Source organism: Poecilia reticulata, linkage group LG18 (assembly GCF_000633615.1).
Source record: "Poecilia reticulata strain Guanapo linkage group LG18, Guppy_female_1.0+MT, whole genome shotgun sequence".
NCBI classification, from domain to species: Eukaryota; Metazoa; Chordata; class Actinopteri; order Cyprinodontiformes; family Poeciliidae; genus Poecilia; species Poecilia reticulata.
Genome location: NC_024348.1, coordinates 8,662,947 through 8,675,952, shown reverse-complemented (window position 1 = coordinate 8,675,952; position 13,006 = coordinate 8,662,947). Strand labels below are relative to the sequence as shown.

General features: G+C 41.5%; 1 protein-coding gene across 1 annotated transcript in view; it reads right to left on the bottom strand.

Annotated features, from left to right (window-relative positions):
- Positions 1–12,472, bottom strand: part of rbpjb (recombination signal binding protein for immunoglobulin kappa J region b) — a 51,219-nt gene extending 38,747 nt beyond the window's left edge. The window contains exon 1 of the mRNA XM_008435485.2: positions 12,249–12,472. Within this exon, the coding sequence (XP_008433707.1) occupies positions 12,249–12,268 (20 nt within the window). The 5' untranslated portion in view covers positions 12,269–12,472. The remainder of the gene's footprint in view (positions 1–12,248) is intronic.
- Between the last annotated feature and the right edge of the window lie 534 nt (positions 12,473–13,006).

The window sequence follows — 13,006 nt, the reverse complement described above, 5'->3', positions numbered from 1 at the left end:
AAAATATAAATCATGTTGTTGCCATAGCACAATCATAATAAAATATTAATTTAATGAACAGAATCAAAACTCCCCTGAAGGGGATGTTACAAGGTTTACACAAGTCTAACATTTCAGGTTACACCTTTACAGCTACAGGGAAGGAAGGGCAAAGAGAACGTGAGGAAGGAATGATGGAGGGAAGGACACTTCTGCGGTATAAGGAAATATTTTTCCTGAGCAGCTATGTTTTTCATACTTATCTGGAAAAACAGCTCGACCAGATTTCATTCGTTTCCAGACTGCCTAGGAACACTGCTAATTTTAAAACCTGATGAAAACCAGATGATGCTGATATGCAAAATATCTGAACCGAAAAATAAGCCATATTTACACACTGAAAGTATCAGAAGCCGCAGGGAGAAAAAAAAAGAACAAAAAAAAAAAACATGTCACACCACACACAAACTAACCGCACAGAATCAGATGCTGATGATCAAGAGACAGACTGCAAACCAATACTGGACTGGGACGGGAAGGAGGGTTGAGAGGAAAGAGATGACATGAAACGACACAACGGAGATCTGAACCTTGAATGAACCCCCTCCCCTCCCTCCTCATTCCACCACCGCCCTCACCCCCGCCACTCACTCTCTACAGAGTTGATGACTCACTTCTAAACAAGAACCAACCCAGGGGGAAATGAGGACGCTGCGTCAACCACAACAGTACCACGGCGGCTCCTGGTTGGGAAGAAAACGGTCTTTGGTGCGGCAGGCGGGTAGTGGATCTGCTCAGGGATCTACATTCAGGATCTACTCGGGGATAATAATAATACATGTGCAGGTGTAAGAAAGGAAAGAGGAGGTGGTTTAGTGATTAGAAAAAGATGTTGATCCTAGGCCTACAACCGACAATTGTTTTAGTAATTGGTTATTCTGACAAATAATTGGATAAAGATTGGCACATTCTGCAGGGATTTTATTTAATCATTTAAACCTTTTGGTACAATATTAGAAATACATTAAAATATGCAAATAAATTATTTTTTTAACAACATTGTTTTTTAAAAAAAAATGCAAGAACAGCATTTATTTAGCTTTAGCTTGATCACTTATAGTGAAAGATGCATCTTTAGCTTAAAAAATATTTACAAACTTTTTTGTCTTAAACGTAAAATCTATATACTACTTTTTGTACAGTTCTGGCTCAATTACTATTCTCACTGTGTTGTTTTTTATGCAAATGACCTGTTTTTGAGTCTGTACACTCCAGAAAACGATTAATCGATGACTGAATCAGTTGCCGATTCTTTCAACAAACGATTAATCGTTTCAGCCCTTAACTGATTCCATTTCTATTGAGTAGGAAAAATCAAGGAACACATTTCTTATATATAAGTAACACTTATTGTAACACGTCTCAAAGTTAAATAGTAAAACATGACAGATATATCTTGAAAAAACAAGAAACCTGAATGGAGAAAGGATTAAATTAATCAGATACTAAACCGTTTGTCAGTCGAAAAAACCCAGATCCAAACGTCAAACAGATTTAAATGTCAGAAAGTACCGGAGCGACAGGAGTTTTCACTAAGTAATATAGCATAACAAAGCAGACAACCTCTCCCATACCTGCTGCTGCACACTGCAAACCAGCTGGCTTAAGAAACATATAACCTCAAAGCAGCCAATCCAGGAGCAATATTTGTTTTTCTTTGCACTGACTGGCTGTAAATCTGGCTTTCTTAATGCGGCCCAAGAGCATTAAGAAAGAGCAATATTCTACTGAAGTTTATGTTACAATAGATACAAATACCAAAATTCTGTATTGATTTCCGTACAAAAGTTAGCTTTGAACAAAAACAGAATTAATAAATTGCAATTTGTTGCACTTTTATTACAGAGTAAATGTTTTCATTTTTTTAATTCAAGCATTGGGCTTCCAGTGCAGGTTTAAGCAGATTAATTGCAAAAATGAAACGGCATCCAACATTTCTGCTTATTCTGCCAAATATCTGAAATGATTTAACACTGTTGCAGCTCTCCAGGACAGCGAGAGCCTAAATTTAGTCGCAGTTTCTGGGCATTTATCAAAGTGACCACGGTCTTGCCCTGCCCTTGCCACAAAGGCACTGACTGAACTGCAGTCAAGAGAGAGATGAGAAAGAGCAAGAAGGGGAGAGAGAGAGAGAGAGAGAGAGAGAGAGAGAGAGAGAGAGAGAGAGGAGGGGGGAACCGGGAGAGAGAGAAAAAAAAAGAAAATAAAAATTCCTGGCAGAGTCAGAGAACGGGAGTGACCTTTAGCCCACATGCTGAGAGACGATCCGAAGCAAACCAAACCAAATGTTAGACCGCACTGTGTTTTTGTGTATATGTGCAGTTTAGCAATGAGTATGTCGGCTCAAGGCGACTGTCTGGTTTCATGATGGGGTAGGAGGATGTTGTTCTTGCTGCTTGTTTCTCTTCAAACTGCGCTATCTTTGAAGAAGGGAGAAAAACAAAACAAACAAAACAAAAAAAAAACGAGGTTACGTGAGCCGATTCAGAAATGTTCCCCCACATCTACGCAGGTTTGATGCAGACGTTTCGAATGAGCAACAGTGGCGCGAGCAAAAGCAATATCTTGTTCATTCTTTGGATGGCTTCTTTGGGAAAAACCAGAGGATTCTAAACCAGGTCAGCTTCCTTCCATGAGCTCATCTGAAACCCCACATACATTCCCCCAGCAGCGCTTCGAAACCCTCTGAAACAGTAGACGGCAGCATCAGGCCGCGGCCGCAAGTGCAAGACGATCAACCACAACATAAACAAACCCTCTCATTAAGTAAAAAAAATAAAAAAATAGGGAAGAAAAGGGCATTGTTTGCTCAACCACAATCAGACATTTTTACAGAACAGCACACACGTCCACTGCTTTCATTGTGATTCTGCAGCGAAAGGCCAGAAACCCTCCTGACGTCAACAGCCACAGGAATGCCACCAGGCGGATTCTTCAGTCAAAAGTCTCCGCCGGCCTCGGTTAAACAAGCAAGACAATGCGAAGAAAACATTTTGCAGATAACAGCTTTCCCTTCCTGGAATCTCAGCCTCCTTTCCTTCTGTTCTTTTATTTTTTTTTTTTCCTCCTGCAGCATTTTCATGACACTTGATAACTCCCCTTGTTGCGCTCTTACTTTTACAGAGGAGAAAGGAGAACGCAGGCTCGCTAATCTCCCCCAGGGCTGCCATCACTTGCCTGGACCGATGCCAGCAGCGGTCTCAATGGAGGCGGGCTCGCAGAAGTCACAGGCTGAAATATGATTTTTGAGCTAGAAAAAAAAAAAGTGCACTGCTATTTTAGAGAATATCATACTAGGAAAATAAGCAGCAGCGCTGCAAAAAAAGCTGGATTTGACCTGGTTAGCACAACGTTTTATAGCTACAGAGTCATTTTATTGGGAGGTTGTGTGATTGTTCAACGCAAACTACTGGATTATTGGCAAGGAAACAAAAGATACAGTGTTGGGAAACTTTTTTCTTTACAGATAAACTGCAAAGTGTTAAGTGCTTTTGTAGCTGGAAGAATAAAAGCAGTATTGTTTGCAATAGGTGTGGGCTTTTATCGCATCGCTTATCAATCGCGAAGAATTTTCATTTATCGTTGTCTCGATAGATTTCAATTAAATTGACAGTATTATCGGAGATGTTATTTTTAGCATGCTTGTTCCATGAACGCATCAATAAAGATCATCACCTTCTCTGCTGAGAAAAAAATTATAATCTCCCCCACAGCATAATGCTGCCATCAATATGTTTTTACCATGCATCTTGTCTGTTCAGGGTAGTCAATTTTCTTCCACGTCAGACTAAAATAAACCACAATTATTTTCTTTTTTTTTTTACTACTTTGCTTTGGTCTTTTACCTATCCCCCCCAACCCCCCAAAAAAACTGATGAAATTTTGTGTGAAATCTGAAGGGGTTTGATTACTTTTGTGTAGGTTTCCAGTCGGGCGTTACCAAGATCAGCCCAAAAGACTGAAATGAAAAGGAGCACAAAAAAAAAATCACCCGTAAAATAGATCAGGTGTGGGTCAGCATCGTGGCCATCAACAAACACACGATGCCACCAACTGCCCCGGGGGCAATAAACCTTGTTTGCGTAAGATTCAGCATTTGCTGGCTTACTGCTTCGGCCCTCCCCTCTTATCTTGTGCAGCAATAGTGGCAGTTGCTTGCAGCTCCGAGGTGGTGTTGTCAGGGGTTTTCCCAACACGGGAGATCCTGTGTATATTTAGCATCTTTCTCTGAATGATTGAACAGGGCCCGTGCTATTGTCTGCCGACATTAGGACGCGAACAAAAGCGTCACGATCTAGATGGAGCTAGACTGAAAATGATGCAATGTTCAACAGGCAGGAAGAGAGTATGCTTTCCTGGACGTGTTTGATAAAATAGATAATAATCACACACTTCTTCTTCTTCCAGCTGTTTTTCCCCTCTTCGTCTCAGCAGCGCCAACATAGGAAGCAGGTAAGAGAAAAGTCAGGGGAGGTGAGGGTGAAAGCCAGCTGAGCCAGACGAGTTTTGTGAATGAAACATCCTGAATGCGGAGGGATGGCGGGGGCAAAAACTGCTGACAGAGTAGAAAGTCCCATCCACCCTGGTGAGACTAATCACTGTAAAACAGCAAAGGAGTGGAGGACGGGGAACGGGGAGGTCCGCGGCCATTACCGCGTGAGGAAACGCTGCTGGAAGCTGAGGCTGAATGTAGGAATGTCAAAGAAGAACTTCAAAACAAGAGTCAACGCGGAGCTGAATGCTTCCACTGTGCTGACTTGTTGGTTTTCTGTCTAAAGCGAGCGGTGAAGCAGACGCCAACAGCAACACAGAGAGAGGACTGGAGGCCAGGTCTGCTTTTAAAAGCCACAACGTCTTTCAGCTCTGCCTTAAATTGTTCAACACCATCCTTACCGCACACCTCTAAAGCTTCTTAGCACAGACGCTCAAATGTTCTCTTTCGTGCAAATTTATACCAACATTCTAAGTTTTTAACGCCGTCTAGAGCTGGATGTTTGGAAAGCTGGCATAACGTCATCATGATCAGGTTTCAAATCAGGGGTATACATTTTATTTATCGGCAAGGATGTGTTCAAACAAAAGTGACTTTGTTCTTGCGCAACTACCACAACAGAACAATTAATCAGAAGGTTTTTAATTAAATTCAATACTACTTTATTTATCCCAAAGGGAAATTAAATGTCATATTTTTTAATTTGCCACTACAATGTAATGTAATGTTTATTATGTAAAAGCACTGTGAACTGCCTTGTTGCTGAAATGTGCAACACAAATAAACTAATGATGAAACTTGATGTTGATGATGATTAATGTTATGACATGCTAACAGCTCAGTATCCAGGCAGCAGAGACAGCAACATGTCCAAGATGACACCATAAGTTGTTGGCAACCATTGCTAATGCACTCCATTTGCTTTTGCCGCTCCTCTTTAAATCTCTGTCTAGCCGTATGAATAGGAGGCCGGCTGAGAGACGTTGGAGTCTGGGATATGATCAATGACCGACCGATATGGCTTCAACGTCCTCCTTCTCGCTCTGCGATGCATCCATGAAGCCTCCGCTTCAACTCCTGGAGCATTGGGAGTTGTAGTTCAGGTATTATTTGAGCTTCAGAGATGCTAATCAGCTGCTACCAGTTGTAAAAACAATACCTTCCTTGGTTACGCATCATAACAACATTCCCAAAATAAAAAGTAAGAGTCAAAATTTTTCCAGCTGCATCCAAAAAAAAAGGGAATAATAGTCCAAACATGCAACGCCTCAACCAAAAAATAAAAAATTCTTAAAACATCGACAAAAAGAAAAAAGAAAAAAAAAAAAAAGAAAAACAGAGAAACTCCTACCGCTACAGAAGGCTTCCACGCTTCTCTGGATGCATGGAAATGCGGCATCAACAAGTAGAATAGTAAAAGTGCAGGTACGCGCCGTACTACGTCACAATGTCTGTTTGGGTGTGCACTTAAGCAGATGGCTAAAGGAGTGCCAAGCTGGCAAGGATCCAACGCAAATTACACAAAAATGCGCACTTCTATCCGCCTGGGGTGTCTCCGAGATGGATACATGGATAAATACTTTATCCATCCCCTAAAGGAAGCTCGGGTGGCTGTTCCTCCTGAGACAAACAGCTGTAGCAGGGAAACCAGAAAATAAAAGACACTGACTCAACTTGGGTGTGTGGTGCTTTAACAGGCCCTTCCTCACTTGACCAAACAAGTCGAATCTGAAACCTGAACGAAACCACGGGCCTCAGGGAGGTGAGAAAGAGGGGGGCGGGGGGGTTCAGTCATGTGAAGTAATAGATATGTACGAACTCCTAAAACAATGGCCCACTGTATGAACTAAATAAATCCCCCCTCCCCAATGTTGTCACGGCGAATTTGCTTTGCCTGTGGTTTTTACTTGTGATTTTTGCACTGGTTCCCAACCCCACATGCCACACGCACTTTGAAGTCTTTCACAGCGTCTGGAGCGAGTTGCAGGATGCTCAGGTGACGCACAGATCAGATGTTTACCTGTCCCTCCAGTGCCGCAGGTGAAGTAGCCGACTGTGTGTTCACACGAGCTGGCGGGGAGTTGTGGGGGTCGACTGGGTGGGCATGTGTTTTAACTCTCCTCTGAGCCTTTGCCACCATAAAGGTCAGCGCTTCGACATCTGCTGCTCTCTCTGAATCTTTCCTTTTATAAAAAGGACGCGGGGAAGAGGAGATGACACTGGGGAACGCATGCATGTGCACACACACACACACACGCATATATCGGCTTTAAAGTGTAGCCGCTCACAATCGCTAGATCAGATAAAAAAAAATACAACATGAGTTTGTGTCGCAAAGACACACTGAGTTAGTGTCGTTACACCAGAGCAAATTCTTGGCTTCTGGCCGGAAAAAGACTTTTTTTATGTGTGGCAGGAGGAAAGTGTGCGTGTGTGTGTGTGTGTGCGTGCGCGCGCGTGTGTGTAGTGGGGGTGGGGGGGTTGAGCTAAATGGAATCTCATCCCCAAGGGGCACAGTGAAGGCAGAGCAGTGTTGAAATAAGTGATTCATGCTTTTATCATCTCAGGTGAACAGTGCCGCTCTTTCAACTGCACAATCAGTTGCGCTAGGAAGCAACGTGCAGAAAGGAAAACACAAAGTCGATGCCGTTTATTTTCATTTTCGTCTTTTGCTTGTTGTGCACACAGGGGACGGGAATCCGGCGAGTTTAGACAACGTGTACAAACATCATTTGCTCTGACTAATACGGTACTCAGAGACGAGAAAGATCCTGTTCTATGCCGCAGCAACAGATATATTTTTCTGCATGTTGCAACAAAAAAGAAAAATTGCTATTTTGAGCCAAAAAATTACCCTTCTGACTGCACAATTATGTAAAAAAAATAGTTTTAAACACTTTCTTCAAATGTATAAACCGTGGAATTGTCACAAAAATCCAATTATCGTATTCTTTTTTACGTTTATTTTGGTCTTTAAAAAATCTGGCAATTTATCTCAAATTATGATCTTCAATACATCATTTATCAAAATGCTCTTGAAAATCCTTTAGCAAGTTAAAGTCAGGTGCAGCTCTTTGACTTCCTGCCATGTTGTGATTGTCTTTCATAGCTGGAACTATGTTATTTAATGAAAGGCTGCCTTTTTAAACCCAGAAAGATCTGATTTTAAGCAGTCTCTTTAATCCTGCACACACTGTGTCAAATATTACTCGGTTAGCCACATGACTCTTCTAAATACTCGCACACTTTCCTGTTGTAATTCCCAGAAATCATTGGACTTTTCTACTTGCGATGTCATTTAAAAACAGGCATTTCCCACTTCAATCCTTCAATAACAATCAATATGATTTATGTGCCAACTCCATAGCTTTAAAGTGAAGGTAAATGAACAGTCTGTGAAAGAAGTAGGCCACCGCTAACATGTTTGCTATACGTTTTGATAGTACTTGTTGATAATTCAGCTCTTCCAACGCAATTCCAGCCAATTGCGTGCGAACATACACTGCAGTAAAAAGCTGTTCTCCTGCTTCATTAATTTAACACTTTGCTTTGAACATCATAACATTTAGTGAGCAGCATTCCAGCTGCTCTCTGCACAGCTCTTCCAAATGAAGAATGCATAGCAACGCACAGACGAATGCTATCGGGCTATATTGTAATTATACTGTGAAAATGTGGAAGAACACATGTCCAATCTGTAAGATTGTCAAAATATTATGTCGATGTAGTAGGACGTCGCATACACAAAATGTCTTTGTCAGGACTGCGAGCAGATATATCGGATCTGAACATCGTCACCGTTTACGCTTCACATTTACCACATCGACGTGACGATTCGAGTTGGCACACCCAAACACTTCCTTAAAACTGAAGTCTGTTTCAGTAGGAAACAATGTCAAGGAAATATAGTGCACATAAAATCACTGGCCAACAGTGCAGGCTCTAATTTAATAGAGTGACACTTAAAGAAAAACATACGCACATAAAACCAAATATTCATTTTGCGACGTATACAAAAACTTGTAATAACGTTAACAACTCAGTACTGCTGGAGCCCCCGCCCCCCACATCAGACCAATAACAGATTAGGTCTAGTCTGGTGTTTCCAACCGTTGCTGTGAGCGAGGCCGACAATGACTTTACGAGGATCCTTATGGCGTTTTAATTTTCTGTTACACCCTCTCAGCCCAACAGGCAACCGCAGCATTTTGTTCTTCCATGCTGACCCCAAGCACCACCCCGCCCCCCACTCCCTTCCAACTTCATTCACAGGAAAAAACAGCCAAACACACACGAATCTGCTGATATCATCTGGACAGGTGGCCAGCCACCCAGACCTGACCCTCCTGCCCTCTTGCCTGCCCCCTCCTCCCTCTAAAACGCACCGACCAAAATCAGTTCAGCTCTGCCGGAAAGCCCCAAATGAACATGCACAGCAAACTACCCCCTTCCTATCCATCCCACACACACACACACCTCTAAGCAGCCCTGCAAATGTCTGTCACCCACCGAGCTGTCTGTGGGGATTAGTGCCTCAACAGAGCCAAAAAATTGGAAGCTATAAGACTAATGCGAGGGGGGCGGGGGGGTGTACAATTTTGGGGGGCCATTTTTCCCAAATGGACTCAACTGGCTACTTTCAACATGGCCTAAAGTTTATATTGCCCATACCGTTGATATCACAAGCCTGATGATTACAAACTAAGTTACTGGCAGCTCTATAAGCCGGAGCTCTAATTAAAACCCATTTACTTTTTCAGGAGTATTGGGTAAATAATGATGAAACCATTAAGAGATGCCTATGATTTCTTCAATGTGGAGAAAGGGGGACTTGTCAATATGTGAATGTCATTTTAAATAAAAAATATATACATTTTGTGTCCAATTCTTGTCTTCTTATGCTGCACAAGGTCACTCTTCTAAGTAAACACTAGATTAAAACTGTATTTTGTTTTGACTGTAGTACTTCGTCTGCTTAAAAAGAATATAACTCTATCCCACTAAGCGACGGCTACAGCAAAGAAACCAGTTATAAGTTTGAGCACATTTCTATTTATTCCTCCCCCTTATTTTACTCTACTAAAATACAAAAATTATTTTATGTAGAGGGATTTTGTCCAAATGTAAACTTTAGTATTTTTATTATTCAGAAACTCCAGTTTCAAGGCAAACTCGTATCTGTTTCCAAGGTAAACTTTCCCATTGCAACATTGTGGATGTGTTGAGGTGTCATTGGGTCAACAAAGAAAATGTGGTGTTTACTTTTCTACGCCTATGGAAGCAAATACAAGGACTGAACCCTCACACTGGCTGGTAACAGCTTGGATATTATGGAAGAGCTGTAACCTGTACTTTGCTCACGCAAACGTACTACCGCGGTGATGAATCTTGTGCTTTAAACCGCACGGTTTACCCAGTAATAACAACTCTTCCCAGAGAAATCTTCAATAAACTGAAAGAGAGTCATCCGAGGCACCAACAGCGCCTCGTCTTGCAGCACTGGTCGCTTGAATAAGTTTCATAGTTATTTCTGCAGCAGGATTTAAGACAGAGCAGTTGCTGCGACTAACCACTGTTAGGGTTAGCTTAGTAAGAAAAAGACTGACGTTATATTGAGACGTTTGAAATGTAATCGTAACTGTGTGTGAGTAAAGGGCGACACATAAGACATGTTTGGGAAAGACTTATCAAACCAAGCTAACATATGAAGACTGAACCTTTTCTGTGGCGAGAGTCATGTGAACAAGTCACGTATTTTACAATTAATCTGTTTCTTTACTCTGTGAAAAACAGGAGGAACTTATGTGTTTTTAAATAAATTAATTAATGGAAAGATTTATAAGAACTTAACCTCAAAAAAGCTTGAGAATCTTTGTTGGGATTTATTTATTTAGAATGAAGTTGGGGATTTTCTCAAAAAGTGTTTACATTTTAATTTATAAATCATATGATTCAAAATTTAGAGTTTGCCTCTAAACAAAAAGGGGAGAAAATAAGAAGTTTAAGAATAGTAAAATTTTCTCAAAACTGGTCACGAGCGAGAAGCTTTACCCTGACTAAAAGGGTAAATAAAATGTCCACAACATATCCCTCAATGGTTTATAAAACCCTTGTTTGTTTAACCTTCTCAATAAGGCAGGTTTCAGTAACACCAGCCATTACTGAAGTATCACTGTTAATGTTATTATGGGTATATTCCAAACAGCAAGGCTGCTTCAATCGCTTAGGTGTATTTATGCTCCTGGCCGTCCCTCAAAAACTGCTTTTTATTTGCAACCGCAGGTTAAGGTTTCAAAAGTCCCCAGTGACACACCCTGAATTATCATTCATTACCATTTTTCAATCCCGTCAGAGATCTACCAGAGGCTTTTTGTTAAAGATTGGACCGACGAAACTGCGTTTGCAGAATTTATTTATTAGTCTGTAATAAATGTTTCCAAATAGCAGTGCCTACACTCAACTGTTTTGGTATGTCATAATATGCTCAAATTGCCAGTGCAGGGTTCAAATTCACTTTAAAAAATTGTAAATAGTTTATAGGTTATCTTCAGGGCACATAACTGTAATGTTTCATTTGTACAAGAAAGCAAGCAGAATATACCGTCAGAATTTCAGCTTTGAAATGCAGCAACTGTCTAATTTTCATCCCATGTTTTTGGTTTAATTTTTTTTTCCCAGTGATCTTTCAGATTATGCTCTATGCTTAAAATTATAACTATTTAAGAAATATCGCAAGAATATGTAAAAAAAAAAAAAAAAACAATTGCTGATATGGGTCTAAACAAGCTTTTGCTGAATCTGTGTATTTTATGTAAACAGTCTACAACACACAGGCAGCAGGAAAAACAACCTCGAGTCTCAGAAAGCTGTTGCATAAATGTAGATATTACACCAGTATGCACATAAGAAACCGAATAAAACTTCGATTATTACACATATTTGTCCTCAACTTATATCTGCTTTGAATATGCAGGTACAGAAATACCAAGGCATAGTTTTCATTACATTTAGATCGCAATTAGACGCTACTTTCAATTGAAACTAAAAGAGAACTGATTTCAATGTGTGTTGTAGATTCACACTAAAATATACACAGCTACCAGGCTATGGAAATCTTACTTTAAATCACTGTGAAAAAAATAAACAAAAATGGGTCTAAAACACTACCAAGAGGACACACAGACCACAAAGCAGCAACGTGTTTCAGTAAGCGTCCGTTATCGGACAGCTAGCCAATTCGTAACCGTACTGCCCGGCTAGCTGCTGAGCACGCTTCGAAAACAAATACAAGTGCTGAAAAATTTCCTTCCCCGTTAAACTGTGTCAGAAAGGAGGTGGGGTGTTGGTGTTGAATTGTTCTAAAAACACACGCTCGTTCTGGCTGTGCCTAGCCCCACGGGCTAGCAAGCCTGCTAACAGCCCTCCGTTGTCTGGCAGAAAAGACCACCGGGGGTGAAGTGACGCTAAGCGGGGGGCTAGCTCGCCAAACACCGCGGTAACAACAGTCAGCTCAGGCAAGTACCCGCAACTGCTCAAAGAGGGGGAAAACACCCTCGCTCGAACACATGCAGACTTTTTAAACACCCAACTCATCAGAAAAACAATTCACAAAATACAAGCAACAAGGCATGCACATAAAACTGAGCCATTTCATCCCTGTAAGTTGTTTTCTGCTTAACTCAGTTCCCCACCGCCAGCCCGGATTCTTCAGACTCACCCTGTCACAACAGGCGCCATCTTCCACAAACTCTCACCAAAACTCCAATACTCGCGATATCCCTTCTCTCTCCGACAGCCCAACAATCCGCCGAGACAACAGAAGCAGACTGGAGGTGTAGGGATGACGGAGACGGAGAGAAAAAGGGGTGGGTGAGGAAGACTGAGAAAAAAGGGGGAGGGGGAGGAGGAGGGAGGCAGCGGATAACAGCAACACACTGAAGAGAGAGAGAGAGCGAAAAGGGCAGAGACGCCACAACAACAGGCGTGGGAAACTTCAGAGGTAACGCGAGATTTGGAAAACTCTCACAATAGGGGAGCACTGAGGGAGCTTCTTCGTCTCGCGAGATATGCGTTGAAGTGGAGTAGTTGTTTATCTTGTGGCGCTGTAATACTATTCCCACGTGTGTACCGGGTAATAAATTACAGCACCAATCGGTTTGAGGGAGAAAACAGCTCCCAGGCCTTACACACGCACATATTCCGATATGGATCCTGTATTCTCATGACATATTATCTTGTTGCTAAAGCCAATGTGATATTATTTCACACACTGAACTAGGGATTCTCACAATATAATAACCTTGTAATGACATTTACTCTTAAAATCGAAAGACTATGCTTAATATCCTCCTGACTACCAGTAGTTCATTTTTGTCCTCTGTAGAGGACATTTCTAAACTTGAATATCTCCCACCCCCTGCATTCTACTGAATTAATTCCTTTTGGTATCTGGAGAGGACATTTGGGGCTTTTCAA